Below are 14316 nucleotides of genomic sequence, written 5' to 3' on the forward strand. Positions count from 1 at the left end.
AGCTCCTGGTGAGGGATATATTCTGAACTCTGCAGAGGTCAAGGTTCATCTCTTTTCTACAATATCTTTCCTGGTTAAACCTCTCCTGTTCCTTCTGCTAACTTTTTCGTTCTAAAAAGCATCCCAGTTCTGTTCATTCTAACCACGAGGGAGAGGAGAAGGTCCAATTTCTCTAGTATGGTATGAGTTCAAGATTATCTGTCATCTCCCACCATGCAAACTAGTTACTTAATAAAAGAAGACCTTTCTAATATGGCACTACTTGGGATAGGCATTTGATTTTACCATGCGGAATGATATGGCATGGTTTTAGTAATAGTTACAGTATTAACAATACCTTGTGAGGGGGTGTGGGGAAGAGACTGAGTTAAAAATGATTAAAATGCAGTTATACTTCTGATTCTTTTTATAACCAGACAACTTGCTTTGTTATGCCTAATTAGATGCAACAACAACAACAAAATTCCTTTTCCTTCCTTTTTCCTTTTCTCTTCAGGCGTAACTAACATAGGAAATGACCACACCAGCTCCTTACTGATTGCTTCCCTGGAAACAAAAGAGCATTTTATACCTGATCCTGCCATTACCAAAAGAGAATCAAGTAAAAATTAACCGCCCTTCCCCTCTCTTGCCCATATAGAAAGCAGTATTTTTTAAAAGGGGGAGAGGGGAAGTACCGCATTCAATTCCTAAGGACTGATGCTCCCCCCTCCCCAGACTCACTCATCTCCATTATCATAAACATCACCCACTTATGGGGCGCCCGGTACATGAAGGGCCCCATCGCCTGACAGGGTGAGAAAAGAAGCATCTCTTTCAGTCTGAAAATTACGACTCCTGATGCTTTCCACGCAGCAAAGCGGGCGGGTCGCCCAGCCCCAAGGGACAGGGCGGCGTCTCTCGGGTGCCCGCAGCCCAGGGCGGCAGGCGGCGCCGCAGCTCCCGGCCCCCTTCCCACAGAGACCGGCCGCGGATCCTTACCCGCCAGTCCGCCGCCGCCGCCTCCATCGCCCGCATGCCCCTTCCTCCGCTGCAGGATGAAGTAGGGGTTGGCCCTCTCCGTGATCCACAGCGCGTTGGCCAGCAGCACCTCTTCGGGGTTCACCCACATGTTCCCGGGCGCCGAGGGCGCACGCACAATGGGGCGGCAGGTCGGGTCCCGCGCGCACCGGCGCGCACTCCCGGGCACACGCGCGCCCGCCCGTCCGCTCGCCAGCCCGCCAGCTAGGTGCGGCGGCGGAGAGCGACTTCACCAGGGGGCGGCCCGCGGCGCCCGGGTCACAACAAAGCCCCCGCGGGCGGCCGGGGAGGATGGCGAGGACGCGGGCACCGCGAGCAGCATCCTCTCCCAGGCGCCGCCGCCTTCCGCGAGCCCGCGGCCGCAGACGCCCAGGCTCTTCGCTCCGCAGCCCGGCCGGGGCCCAGGGCGGCGGGAGGAGAAGAAGGAAGGGGAGCGGGAGAAGGAGGAAGTGGTGTGGCTCAGTCCCGGGATCCGGCTCGGCGCCGAGCAGGGCTGCGGGCGCCGCCAGCTGATTCGGCCCCGCGGGTCGGGCAGAGCTGGGCTGGGACGCGGCTGCTCCCACAGCGCCCACCCAGGGTCCGGGCCGCCTCCGTCTCTAGCAGCTCAGAGCCCTAGCGCGTTAACACTTCGCGTTGGGGCCGCTCGCACCCTCGGTGAAGCCCAGCTCCCAGCTGGAAGGACGATCCGGACACTGCGAATGAATGACGACAGCGCGGCTCACTAGGAGAGAGCCCGAGTGACACCAGCTTCCGCGGACGCGAATCCTCCCCGGGCCCTGCGCGCCGAGCCGGGCCGCAGCGGCTGGCTTTGGGGGAACCTTCTGGGGACCGGGTGGCGAGCACTCGGCCCCACGCCCATCCCAGCAGGGAGGACCTCGGTGGGTGTGTGTGTGTGTGTGTGTGCGCGCGCGCGCGCGCGCGCGCTCTCTATGTGTGTTTATGGTTGACGCTCGGTAGGCTAGCGCCACCCCTCTTCCCAAGAAATGTGTTTCAAGGTTCCAGACTTGGAGCTGGAGACCCGGGTCGGAAGTGGACGCAGCCAATGGTTGTCGATGTTTTTGTTTCCTGCATCCCTAGGGCAAGTCATGCGCCAAACGTGTCACCGCCTGTAACCCCGCCCCCTCTGCGTTCCATGGTAATTAAAATGGCCCAGCTAAGTGCATTACATCACTTCTTTCCTTGACCTGTAGGGCATGAGCAATAGCGAAGTTGGAAGCAGCCCAAAAGCTTAGAGCAACAAATTCATACCACAGCTGTCCCTATATGAGGCGTTTGGCTCTTCGAGGACAGGACATGGCAGAATTCAAGGACTTATCCACACTTAATAGATGGATTTAAATTTTTTTAAAGAATTATTGAAATTAGAGACACACAACACAGGCCATCCTTATCCCTAGACAGTTTTGCTTTCCCCCGGTATTTCGAGTCTCTTTGTGGTGATCACAGCCCATCCACCTACGTATCTGATGACCTTTTTCCTCACTTCTTTTTTACACCCAGGAGATCTTCAGATAGCTGAGCAAAAAGAGTCTCCTCTTCCCAGATGATGGGAATTTACTAAGCTCTGCTTTGTCGCAGAAGCTCTACAATCCTAGGGACTTCTCCCTTTCCCAATGAGCAAAGCATTCAAATGAGACTTTCTTGTGGGGACTTCAAATTTTTTACTTATGTGTCTCGCACTTGGATTGCTGAATTCCTTCAAATGGGCGAGGGAGCGCATCCCAGCCATTTTAAAGAGGCTGCCTCTGTACCTGTTGGTGTCCTACCCGGTGGGCTCTGGAGAAATGGAAGTCTCCCTTCACATTATCACACTGACTGATCTTCTGCCTCTTTAGGAAACATTTTACATCTCTAGGCATTTGTGGAGATGTCATATTTTTAACACAGACTCAAAAATGTCATTTGGCACCTTTGGTCAAGCTACAGTGCCTTCAGTCATGAAAATCTATTGCAAATTAAAAAAAATAATAAGATTGCAAATCATACATATGTAAAATTATTAATTTTATATTTATATAATATTAATATTTTGAAGTGCTTCCATAGACATCCTTTTATATGATTAGCATTTTTAAAAACTCCACTAAGTACCTTCATACTGTCTTTTGGAGTGTCCTTATCATACTGCTTGAAGCTGTGGCTAGACATCTCTACCTTAGCCCTAAAGTGTGATCTTAACTTAGCACTTTTTATCTGTTGGTGCTAAAATGGTACTTACTTATATAATTCATGCGTTCATTCACTCATTCATTCAAAGTGTAATTATTGAATGTCTACTCAACTCTAGGCCCTGAGCATAACAAGTGAACACAACATACCAAAATCTCTGCCTTCATGAAGATTAAAATGTAAAATTGATAATAAAAAAAACTTACAAAAATTTGCTTTGAGAACAAGAGTGGACACCAAGAGGAAAGAAGAAAACAATTTAAGTCCTTAGCTATTTTCTGGGGGGGGGTGTTTGGGGTTTTTTTGGATGATTTAGAGCACATTCTGTCCAGGAAATCAGGGCTTCCATTATGATCATGAATTGTGATAACCTATGGTAAAAGAACACTGCAAAGAACCAAAGAAATTACAAGCAGTTTACGGCAGTTTGCCGGTCCCATACTGTTAACAGCTCACTTATTAAAATGTGGCTTTGTTTGAAAATAAAAAAAGACAATCAAATATGCCCGAACTAGAAATAACAGATAAAGAACCTAATTAATCCAACCAGTTCCTCAGTAAAATAGGTGAGTGTTTTTAGCTTTCAATTCATTCCCATTGGTTTTAAGCCCAAGGATTGTCTCAAACCACTTAAAGAGGCATTCGACAGATGCCTAGATAAGATAGCAGTAAGTGACTTCACAGTCTTTATGTCATCTGAGATCTCCTACTTCCCCCCACCCCCATGGAAAAACTCTACTCCAATAGGGTTCTGATGGGCCACTTTGGAGCAATCAGTGGGTTTACTACTTAGTGGGCAGATGTGATTGAAGCAAAATTGCGAGGGTAGTAAATTTGTCTTTGGCAACTCTCATCCCCATTCCTACATGTTTCCATCTTTCCTGCTCTATCACCTTCACAGTGGTGTATTTTCCTCCGTATCCTCACCCCTTTCCCAGTAAGTCCTCTACTTTGTCTTCTAGGGACTTGCCTACCCTTGGAAATATCATGGAGTCTTAGGGATTTTATTTCTGCCCGCACCCACCTCCCAACTGCAGTGCCCACAGCATCATGGCCCAGTTCTCCCAGAAGTAAGGGCGTGAAGGCTGCAGCACACTAGTCCTACTAACCCTCCCCTTGCCCAGCAGCATCAGGAGTGGTCAGGCCAGTAGAAAATTCAGTTCTCATTTCAGCAGAGAGAATTCACCCAGCAGATTAATAAAATGCTGAAGAAGCCAACTCCTTCCCTTGCCTTCTAGATGCTGAAGGTAACATGTCAACGAGGACTTTATTTTTAATGCCCAGACCTTCCCTGTCCAACCTGGAAGGGCAACATTTCTAGGAGGGTATTTGGGATTTCTAGTATCCAGTGAGGTAGAAGGAGAAGGGTAACCAGTTGAGATAGGGAAGACTAACATTAACATTGTTTCAAAGATGCAAGCCTTTGCAGTAGCTCTGATATCTGATATAGAGACCTTCACAATGGATCTGAGTTGCGACTCCAACTGGAAAAACTAGATCAACCAGTCACCACAACCATCTAGTCTGCAAGTAACGGAGTTAATTGATGGTACAGAAGCCACAGTCTTGTTCTATCAGCTGTAAGTGGCTGAACAGATCTGCAGCCAGGACCATCCTTAACTAGAGCGGGATTTGAGGGAAAAGATTCTGCAGACTAGCTTTGATATATAATAGTTCTACCTTGCCTCCATTCAGTGCATCACTCCACCTTTGAATTCTGAGATGCCCCGGAAATCAAAACTGAGTAAAACATTATTTCTCTTCATGTTAGAGAAACTGTGGCCAGATGACCTCTGTCAAATGCATCTCTGTTCCTGGAATCAAAGAAGAAACGAAGATAACAACTTCTCCGGGGGAGAAAAATGAAGCAAGGTATTAGCAGAGGTTTGTTTTCTGATTAACAGTCATTGAAAATGGCACCTTGTAATGACTGGGAAAGAGTGACAGGTAAAGAACTTAGACTACACGGAAGGGTGAGTAGACACTTTGCCTACTTCACGCTCATCCACTGCAAGTTCCCTGAGGCCAAGACTGTGAGATCATTCTTATATCCCCAGGCCTAGCACTGGGGTCTCTGTAAATGCCCAAAAAGGAATCACTTACAAGACTCCTGAGTTTCTAAACTTCAGAAAAGTTTAGAGATTTAGAAAGGAAAGGACTTTTAAGAGACACTGAGTACAATTATGCTGAGCTCCTCATTTTGTATACAAGGAAACTGAAGCTCAGAAAAGGGAAGGGACTTGACTTGGAAGTTGGTCTTATTGTGTAGGAAACTATTATGACCCCAAACTTAACTGCAAGTTTTCCTTCTTTCTGCACACATTATTTGTCACATTTTTTTCTCAAGAATTAAAATGATTTCTATTTACATAATGTTTTCACGGCCATTATCTATCACTGTGGTCTGGGTGTTGGGATCCACTGATTGGCTAGAACTGAGTCACATGCTTACCCTGGGAAGGTGGTGACAGAGGGGAGGGGTCAGAAGGTGTGGAACAGTCCCTAAAAGAATATCAGAGAACTGTTACCAGAATAAGGTGACTGGGCTGTAGGCAAGCCTGGACAAGGGATCTAATGGAAAACCTACTTTTGACAATCTCTTTCTTTTCCTTTTTCCTTTTCTTTCTTTTTTTTTTTTTTTTTACAATTTGTTTTTTAATGACTATATCTTCTTGGTTGTAATTTTATATTACATAGATATAACATATTTTGTTTTGTTTAATGCTAAGAAACCTAGTGGTTTGACACTTTTGATAATTAAGGTCAGAGGTCATTTAATTTACCTTAAAAAAAAAAGAGAGAGGTTATTGTAAGGCTTAAATAGACTAAATTAGGACCAGAGCCCTTCAGGAAATTCTGGGACCAGTTTGTGTCTCTGCCTCTGTCTCTCTCACTCTCTCTGAATCTCTGCTTCTCTCTCTATATTTGTTCTAGCATCTTTTCTCCACCAACCAACCTCTTCTCCTTACCCATAGTTTCTGTTCCCTCATAACTCATGACTCATGAGATCCTCTCTGGATTTATCTTTCTGTTATTGCTTTCAAGCTATAGCTCCCACCATTAACTAAATAGTTTATCTAGGTATTTCATAGCCATAACTCATGAGAGAGAAATTGATGGGCTCACCTTACCTTTTCATCCAATGACCAGGTTGTTGCCCAGCTTATGACTGGCTGCCATTTGGTCAGATGACCAAAACATGGCAGCTATGTATGTACGCATATTTTGTGCAACTGATACTTCAAAAATTCTCACTTAAAGATCATTTGTATCATAAAATGAGTCCGTCTGAGAGTTGACTTGGCCTTCAAATACTCTACTAGCTGGGAAATGTCTGAAGTCTCCCCTCTTTTACATAAGCCAAGCAGCCATATCAATGAAGGCAAACACTCTTTAATGTGCTATATAGTTGTGGACCCTGATGATTGTAAAGTAGCCTCAAGTAGCCTCCTCATTCCTTTTAGGGATGAAGTTCTTTTTTCCCCACATAGTCATGCTGTTCTTTTGCCAGTGACTCATTTGTCCATTTTATCTCTCATGAAACACACACCCACACACACACGCACACACACACAAAACCCACTATGAATAGTATTTCTTAAATCACCACAGGTACTAGTACCAAACATGTAAATATAGGTTAAAAAGGAGATTGGGACATTGATATCAAGGTAACAGTAGTGTTTTGTTTTTTTTTTTTAACTGCACACATGTCTATAAACCTAATAAATAGTTTTTTTCTATTTTTAAAATAGAAGAATACAAACTTTTTTCCTTCTAGGGTAAGAATTAATATTTTTATTGACCTTTTTGAAATAAAATTTTATTTGCATCCATATGTTTTTATGAAAGAAAATTTTATTCAGATTTTCTATTTCAAGACTTCCTAAAATGTCGGGGAGTAAAAATGTTGAGCTTTAGAATGGGATCAAAATTAAGTTGTTATCAACTTAAAATAGACTTTTATAGATATAAGTTGTTATATGTAAGCCTCATGGTAACCACAAAGCAAAACCTGTAGTAAATACACAAAAGATAAAGAGAAAGGAATGTAAGCATACCACTAAAGAAAGTCATCAAATTACAAAGGAAGAGAGAAAGAAGAAAGGAACAGTGAGGAACAAAACAAAAGCAGCTAGAAAGCAATTCCCAAAATAGCAATAAGCACATGACCTATCAATAATTACTTTAAATGTAAATGGACTAAATGCTCTAATGTAAGACATGGAGTGGCTGAATGGATTAAAAAAACCCAAAAAGACCAAAACCCACATAGATGCTGCCTAAAAGAGACACACTTTAGATAAAAGATTGAAAGAGAAGGTATGGAAAAAGATATTCCATTTAAATGGAAATCAAAAGAAAGCTGGAGTAGCTATACTAATACCAGACAAAACAGACTTTAAAACAAAGACTATAATAAGAGAAAAAGAAATGTGCTACATATTGATAAAGGGGTCCATCCAACAAGAAGATATAACATTTGTAAATAGTTAGGCACTAAATTTAGGGGTACCAAAATATATGGAGCAGGGACTTCCCCGGTGGGCCAGTGGGTAAGATTCCAAGCTCCCAATGCAGGGGGCCCACATTGGATCCCTGGTCAGGGAACTAGATTCCACGTGCATGCTGCAACTAAGAGTTTGCATGCCACAACTAAGACACCTGCATGCTGCAACTGAGTCCACATGCTGCAACTAAAGATCCTGCCCGCTGCAATGGAGATCCTGCATGCTGCAACTAAGACCAGTGCAAGGAAAATAAATAAATTAAAAAAGAAAAAGAAAAACAAACCAAAATATATACAGCAAATATTTACAGACCTAAAAGAAGAAATACATAGCAATACAATAATAGTTCAGGACTCTTAATACCCCACTTCCATCAATGGATAGATCATCCAGACAGAAAATCAATAAGGAAAATTTGGATACAAACTACATGTTATACCATATTTATGGGACATTCTATCTCACAGCAGCAGAACATACATCCTTTTCAAGTGTACAAGGAACATTCTCCAGGATAGATTATATATTCGGCTACAAAACAAGTCTTACTTAAATTTAAGGAGATTGAAATCATATCAAGCATCTTTTCCAACCGCAGTGGTATGAAACTAGAAAACTGGAAAATTTGCAAATATGTGGAGATTAAATAATACGCTACTGAGCAACCAATGGGTCAAAGAAGAAATCAAAGAGAGAAATTTTTAAAATACCTTAAGACAAAAGAAAATGGTAATGTAACATATCAAAATGTATGGGATACAGCAAAAGCAGTCCCAAGAGGGAAGTTAATGGTAATAAATGCCCACCTCAAGAAATAAGAAAAGTCTCAAATAAACAAGCTAATTTTACATCTCAAGGGTATTAGGCTAAGTGAAATAAGTGAGACAGAGAAATACCATATGATCTCTCTTATATGTGGAATTTAGAAAACAAACAAACAAAACCCAAGCTCATAGATACAGAGAACAGATTGGTGGCAGCAAGAGGTGAGGGTTACCAGGTGGGAGAAATGGGAGAAATGGGTGAACTGTGAGGGTTTTTTTTCAGTTTAAATCAATTAAATTTTAAAAATTTAAAAAACAACCTCGGGGAAAATTGCAGTTTCCTTTTCAGAATAATACAACTCAGCTCTCTTTCTATTATACTGACAACATTCTCATTGGAGAAATACTATAGTCTATCTTGAATCTCAAATCTTCAAACATTTTTATATGTGTATGACTAAATGATTTATAAGAAAGAATATCTAGGCACCAGTACTAACACAAAAGAACAACTTACTACCAAAGCCCTCTAACTGATCAATTATGTTTTAATTTCCAGCCTCTCAGAGCTTTCAAACAAGATTACGGATCATAAAATTTATATGATCTGAATAGTCAAAAGTCTTTGAAAAACTTTAGGTATAAAACATGAAATGAGAAAATGAACTTATTCACTGCACTAAAGGAGAAATAACAGAGTACCGATCACTTAATTCCCAAAGGATAAGCATGAGAATTGGCTGTCGAGCTACCTTTATCAGAATTGAGGAAAAGGCGAAAAATAACTCGCTATTTACTTGTCCCAAGGTTCTCAGCACTCTCCTTAAGCATTTATCACTGAGGTTTCTTTTACAGGATGTACTGCCCTTCTATGATGTCTTTTATTTCTTCTGTAAAATACAGACCTAAATAGGCATTTTCATCATAAAACTGTACTGGTGAGAATTTTGCTTTTTTTTTTTTTTTTTTTTTTGTCACTTGCAATCCTCTTATAGGCTGTGAAATGCAATCTTCCATAAAAAGAAATGTGTTAAATCACACTGATTTCTATTCCAATGAAAATTACACTTTGCTTTTAATGGGAATGACTCAGTCAATCAAATTGAAAGCTGAGACATTCTGTCCCTGAACGGAAGTTTTAAAAACATAATTTCTTCTTTCTTCCCTTACACAGAGCCACCCCTCACTCACCTAAAGAACACTGAGGTGGAAGGCACATACTGAAAAAAAAGAATACCTAACAAATGCATCTTTCTCTACAAACTGTGGCCTTGGGTTTTAGCACAAAATCTAAATTTAAAATCTATCTCAGATGTGCCAATAGAAAATCACAGAATTCTAAATAAAGTTAGCTGGTTGGTGGTTAGATGAAACAGTGCTGCATTAGAGATTAGATCTGATCAAATCATCTCTATGTGACTATCTTTACGGCTACATTGGGACCCCCTGAAGCTGTAGGTTTTTCTCCTTCATCACTTTAAATATGTCCTGCTACTCCCTTCTGGCTTGCAGAGTTTCTGCTGAAAGATCAGCTGTTAACTTTACGGGGATTCCCTTGTGTGTTATTTGTTGTTTTTCCCTTGCTGCTTTTAATATTTTTTCTTTGTATTTAATTTTTGATAGTTTGATTAATATGTGTCTTGGAGTGTTTCTCCTTGGATTTATCTTGTATGGGACTCTCTGTGCTTCCTGGACTTGATTAACTATTTCCTTTCCCATATTAGGGAAGTTGTCAACTATAATCTCTTCAAATATTTTCTCAGTCCCTTTCTTTTTCTCTCCTTCTTCTGGCACCCCTATAATTCGAATGTTGGTGCCTGAGACTGTCCTCAATTCTTTCCATTCTTTTTTCTTTATTCTGTTCTGCAGTAGTTATTTCCACTATTTTATCTTCCAGGTCACTTATCCGTTCTTCTGCCTCAGTTATTCTTCTATCGATCCCTTCTAGAGAATTTTTATTTCATTTATTGTGTTGTTCATCACTGTTTGTTTGCTCTTTAGTTCTTCTAGGTCATTGTTAAAACTTTCTTGTATTTTCTCCATTCTATTTCCAAGATTTTGGATCATCTTTACTATCATTATTCTGAATTCTTTTTCAGGTAGACTGCCTATTTCCTCTTCATTTTTTAGGTCTGTGGGTTTTTTCCTTGCTCCTTCGTCTGTTGTGTGTTTCTCTGTCTTCTCATTTGCTTAAGTTACTGTGTTTGGGGTCTCCTTTTTGCAGGCTGCAGGTTCATAGTTCCTGTTGTTTTTGGTGTCTGTCACCAGTGGCTAAGGTTGGTTCAGTGGGTTGTGTAGGTTTCCTGGTGGAGGGGACTAGTGCCTGTGTTCTGGTGGATGAGGCTGGATCTTGTCTTTCTGGTGGGCAGGTCCACATCTGGTGGTGTGTTTTGGGGTGTCTGTGGACTTATTATGATTTTAGGCAGCCTCTCTGCTAACGGGTGGGGCTGTGTTCCTGTCTTGCTAGTTGTTTGGCATAGGATGTCCAGCACTGTAGCTTGCTGGTCGTTGAGTGAAGCTGGGTGCTGGTGTTGAGATGGAGATCTCTGGGAGATTTTCGCTGTTTGATATTACGTGGAACTGGGAGGTCTCTTGTGGACTAGTGTCCTGAACTTCGCTCTCCCACCTCAGAGGCACAGCCCTGATGCCTGGCTGGAGCACCAAGAACCTGTCCTCCACACAGCTCAGAATAAAAGGGAGAAAAAATGAAAGAAAGTTTGAAAGAAAGAAAGAAGGAAGGAAGGAAGGAAAGAAAGAAAGATAAAATAAAATAAAGTAAAATAAAATATAGTTATTAAAATAAAACATAATTATTAAGAAAAAATTTTTAAAAAGTAAAAGAAAAAAAACAAAACAGAACCCGAGGTCAAATGGTAAAAGCGAAGCTATACAGACAAAATCACACAGAGAAGCATACACATACACACTCACAAAAAGAGAAAAAGGGAAAAAAAATATATATCATTGCTCCCAAAGTCCACCTCCTCAATTTGGGATGATTCGTTGTCTACTCAGGTATTCCACAGATGCAGGGTACATGAAGTTGATTGTGGGTATTTAATCCGCCGCTCCTGAGGCTGCTGGGAGAGATTTCCCTTTCTCTTCTTTGTTCTCACAGCTCTCAGGGTTCAGCTTTGGATTTGGCCCCGCCTCTGCGTGTAGGTCGCGGGAGGGCGTCTGTTCTTCGCTCAGACAGGAGGGGATTAAAGGAGCCGCTGATTTGGCGGCTCTGGCTCACTCAGGCCGTGGGGGGGAGGGGCACGGCGTGCGGGGCGGGCCTGCGGCGGCAGACGCCTGCGTGACGTTGCACCAGCCTGAGGCGCGCCGTGCGTTCTCCCAGGGGAGTTGTCCCTGGCTCCCGGGGACCTGGCAGTGGCGGGCTGCACAGGCTCCCCGGAAGCAGGGTGTGGATAGTGACCTGTGCTCGCACACAGGCTTCTTGGTGGCGGCAGCAGCGGCCTTAGCGTCTCAGGCCCGTCTCTGGGGTCTGCGCTTTTAGCCGCGGCTCGCGCCCGTCTCTGGAGCTCCTTTAAGCAGCGCTCTTAATCCCCTCTCCTCGCGCACCAGGAAACAAAGAGGGAAGAAAAAGTCTCTTGCCTCTTCGGCAGCTCCAGACGTTTTCCCGGACTCCCTCCCGGCTAGCCGCGGCGCTCCAACCCCCTGCAGGCTGTGCTCACGCCGCCAACCCCAGTCCTCTCCCGGCGCTCCGACCGAAGCCCGAGCCTCAGCTCCCAGCCCCGCCCGCCCCGGCGGGTGAGCAGACAAGCCTCTCGGCCTGGTGAGTACTGGTCGGCACCGATCCTCTGTGCGGGAATCTCCCCGCTTTGCCCTCCGCACCCCTGTTGCTGTGCTCTCCTCCGCGGCTCCGAAGCTTACCCCCTCCGCCACCCGCAGTCTCCGCCCGCAAAGGGGCTTCCTAGTGTGTGGAAACCTTTCCTCCTTCATGGCTCCCTCCCACTGGTGCAGGTCCCTTCCCTGTTCTTTTGTCTCTGTTTTTTCTTTTGCCCTACTCCGGTACGTGGGGAGTTTCTTGCCTTTTGGGAGGTCTGAGGTCTTCTGCCAGCGTTCAGTGGGTGTTCTATAGGAGTTGTTCCACATGTAGATGTATTTCTGATGTATTTGTGGAGAGGAAGGTGATCTCTGCGTCTTAACGCTTCCGCCATCTTGAAGCTCCTCCCCCTAGGATGCATCATTTTTTAGATGGAAAATTATATTTTATTTTTTATTGAAGTATAGTTGATTTACAATATTGCGTTCAAGTATACAGCAAAATGATCCAGTTACATATATATATTTTTCACATTATTTTCCGTTATAGTTTATTACAAGATATTGAATATTGTTGTCTGTGTTAAACAGTAAATCCTTGTTGCTTATCTATTTTATACATAGTAGTGTGTATCTGTTAATCCCATACAGTACTCCTAATTTATCCCTCTCCCCCTCCCTTTTTCCCTTTGGTAACCATAAGTTTGTTTTCTGTCTGTGAGTCTGTTTCTGTTTTGTAAATAGATTCATTTGTATTATTTGTTAGATTCCACATATAAGTGATATATAATATTTCTCTTTCTTTGTCTGACTTATTTCACTTTGTACGATATTCTCTAAGTCCACCCAGGTTGCTGCCAAAGACAATATTTCATTCTTTTTTATGGCTGAGTAGTATTCCATTTTATATATATACTACATCTTCTTTATCCATTCATCTGTTGATGGACACTTAGGTTGTTTTCAGGTCTTGGCTATTGTAAGTAGTGCTGTTATGAGCATTGGGAATGTACCTTTTTAGTGTTCTTACCACACATTGGCAAATTACTCTCCAGAAAGATTGTATCTAATCCTTTCCCCAGCAGCATGGGACAGCATCCATTTCTCCACAACATTATCTACTATTCTGTATGAAAGTATCTCTCACTGTTATTTTGGGTGGAATAGTAATGTGACTTTGCATTTTTATTACATTTTAGGGATTTCAGCAGACACAGTAGTACTTCTTTTTCCCCAAGAATAAAATAGTTTAATTTTTCAGATTATTAAAATAACAAATGTTTATTATAAAAAATGAACATGATAGAAAAGTATAAGTGAGAAAGAAAGTTTCCCAAAATATCACCACTTAGAGATAACAATTGGTCTTTTGGTAAACATCTTTCCAAATATTAATCTCTGCCTATTAATATATAGCCTTTATTCCCACGGCTAAGTGCTATTTTGAGGTAACGTGGCTTTGCATCTGTACTCCAAAGATTTCTTTGATGCTTCTTTAGTATGCAGAATTAACTGAAGGTCAGGACCGCAGTTAAGGGCTCTTTCTCTCCAAGTGTGCAAGGGCAAGTCTGGGTGGAGGAAGATCTGTTTATGTTCCACGTTCTTATCTATGTGTAGAATTGACCCTGAAAAGAGTTGTGAGAATGTATGAAAAGGTCAGTAGTTACCCTAGCACTTGCTCAGACTTGAAAGGGAAACAGGGGACAATGCAAATGACTCTGAATTCCGCCCTTTAAAAGAGATGCAGGGCGCCTATGTAAAACTTGTGGTAATCTACCCTCTGCAGCTGCCAATGCAGACACAGTGTTTCCTAAACAGTGGAGGCCCAGGTTCAGGCAGCACGAGGGCCATCTATTAGCCCAGCTGCCTCACAGTGTTTTGATGAATCTAACATGTTTTGAAAACTGAAGCCTTCTAGAACTTCCTTTTACAGTTAAAAATATAAACATTTAATGCCATTTCATTTTAAATGTTTCTTCCCTAATCTATTTGTTATGATAGATTTTTCTTGGCAAGTGTGGCTTTGTCAACGTGGTACTTTCAAAGGAATTCATCTCCCTCCGTGACGAGGGTTCCTATGGCTG

At 42.7% G+C, this 14316-nt stretch overlaps 1 protein-coding gene across 2 annotated transcripts in view; it reads right to left on the reverse strand.

Annotated features, from left to right (window-relative positions):
- The window catches only part of TBC1D9 (TBC1 domain family member 9), a 114887-nt gene extending 113433 nt beyond the window's left edge, over positions 1–1454 (reverse strand). Inside the window, exon 1 of one of the 2 annotated variants that reach the window (XR_003795511.1) lies at positions 982–1152. Coding sequence is in view for 1 of the 2 variants with exons in the window: in XM_029234735.1 (XP_029090568.1) it covers positions 982–1111 (130 nt within the window). In the remaining variant the exon portion in view is untranslated. Of the gene's footprint in view, positions 1–981 lie in introns of both variants that reach the window. The other variant, XM_029234735.1, reaches the window with a different exon arrangement.
- Positions 1455–14316: the final 12862 nt, after the last annotated feature.

This window comes from Monodon monoceros, unplaced genomic scaffold (genome assembly GCF_005190385.1).
Source record: "Monodon monoceros isolate NGI ecotype Baffin Bay Population unplaced genomic scaffold, NGI_Narwhal_1 Super_Scaffold_20, whole genome shotgun sequence".
NCBI classification, from domain to species: Eukaryota; Metazoa; Chordata; class Mammalia; order Artiodactyla; family Monodontidae; genus Monodon; species Monodon monoceros.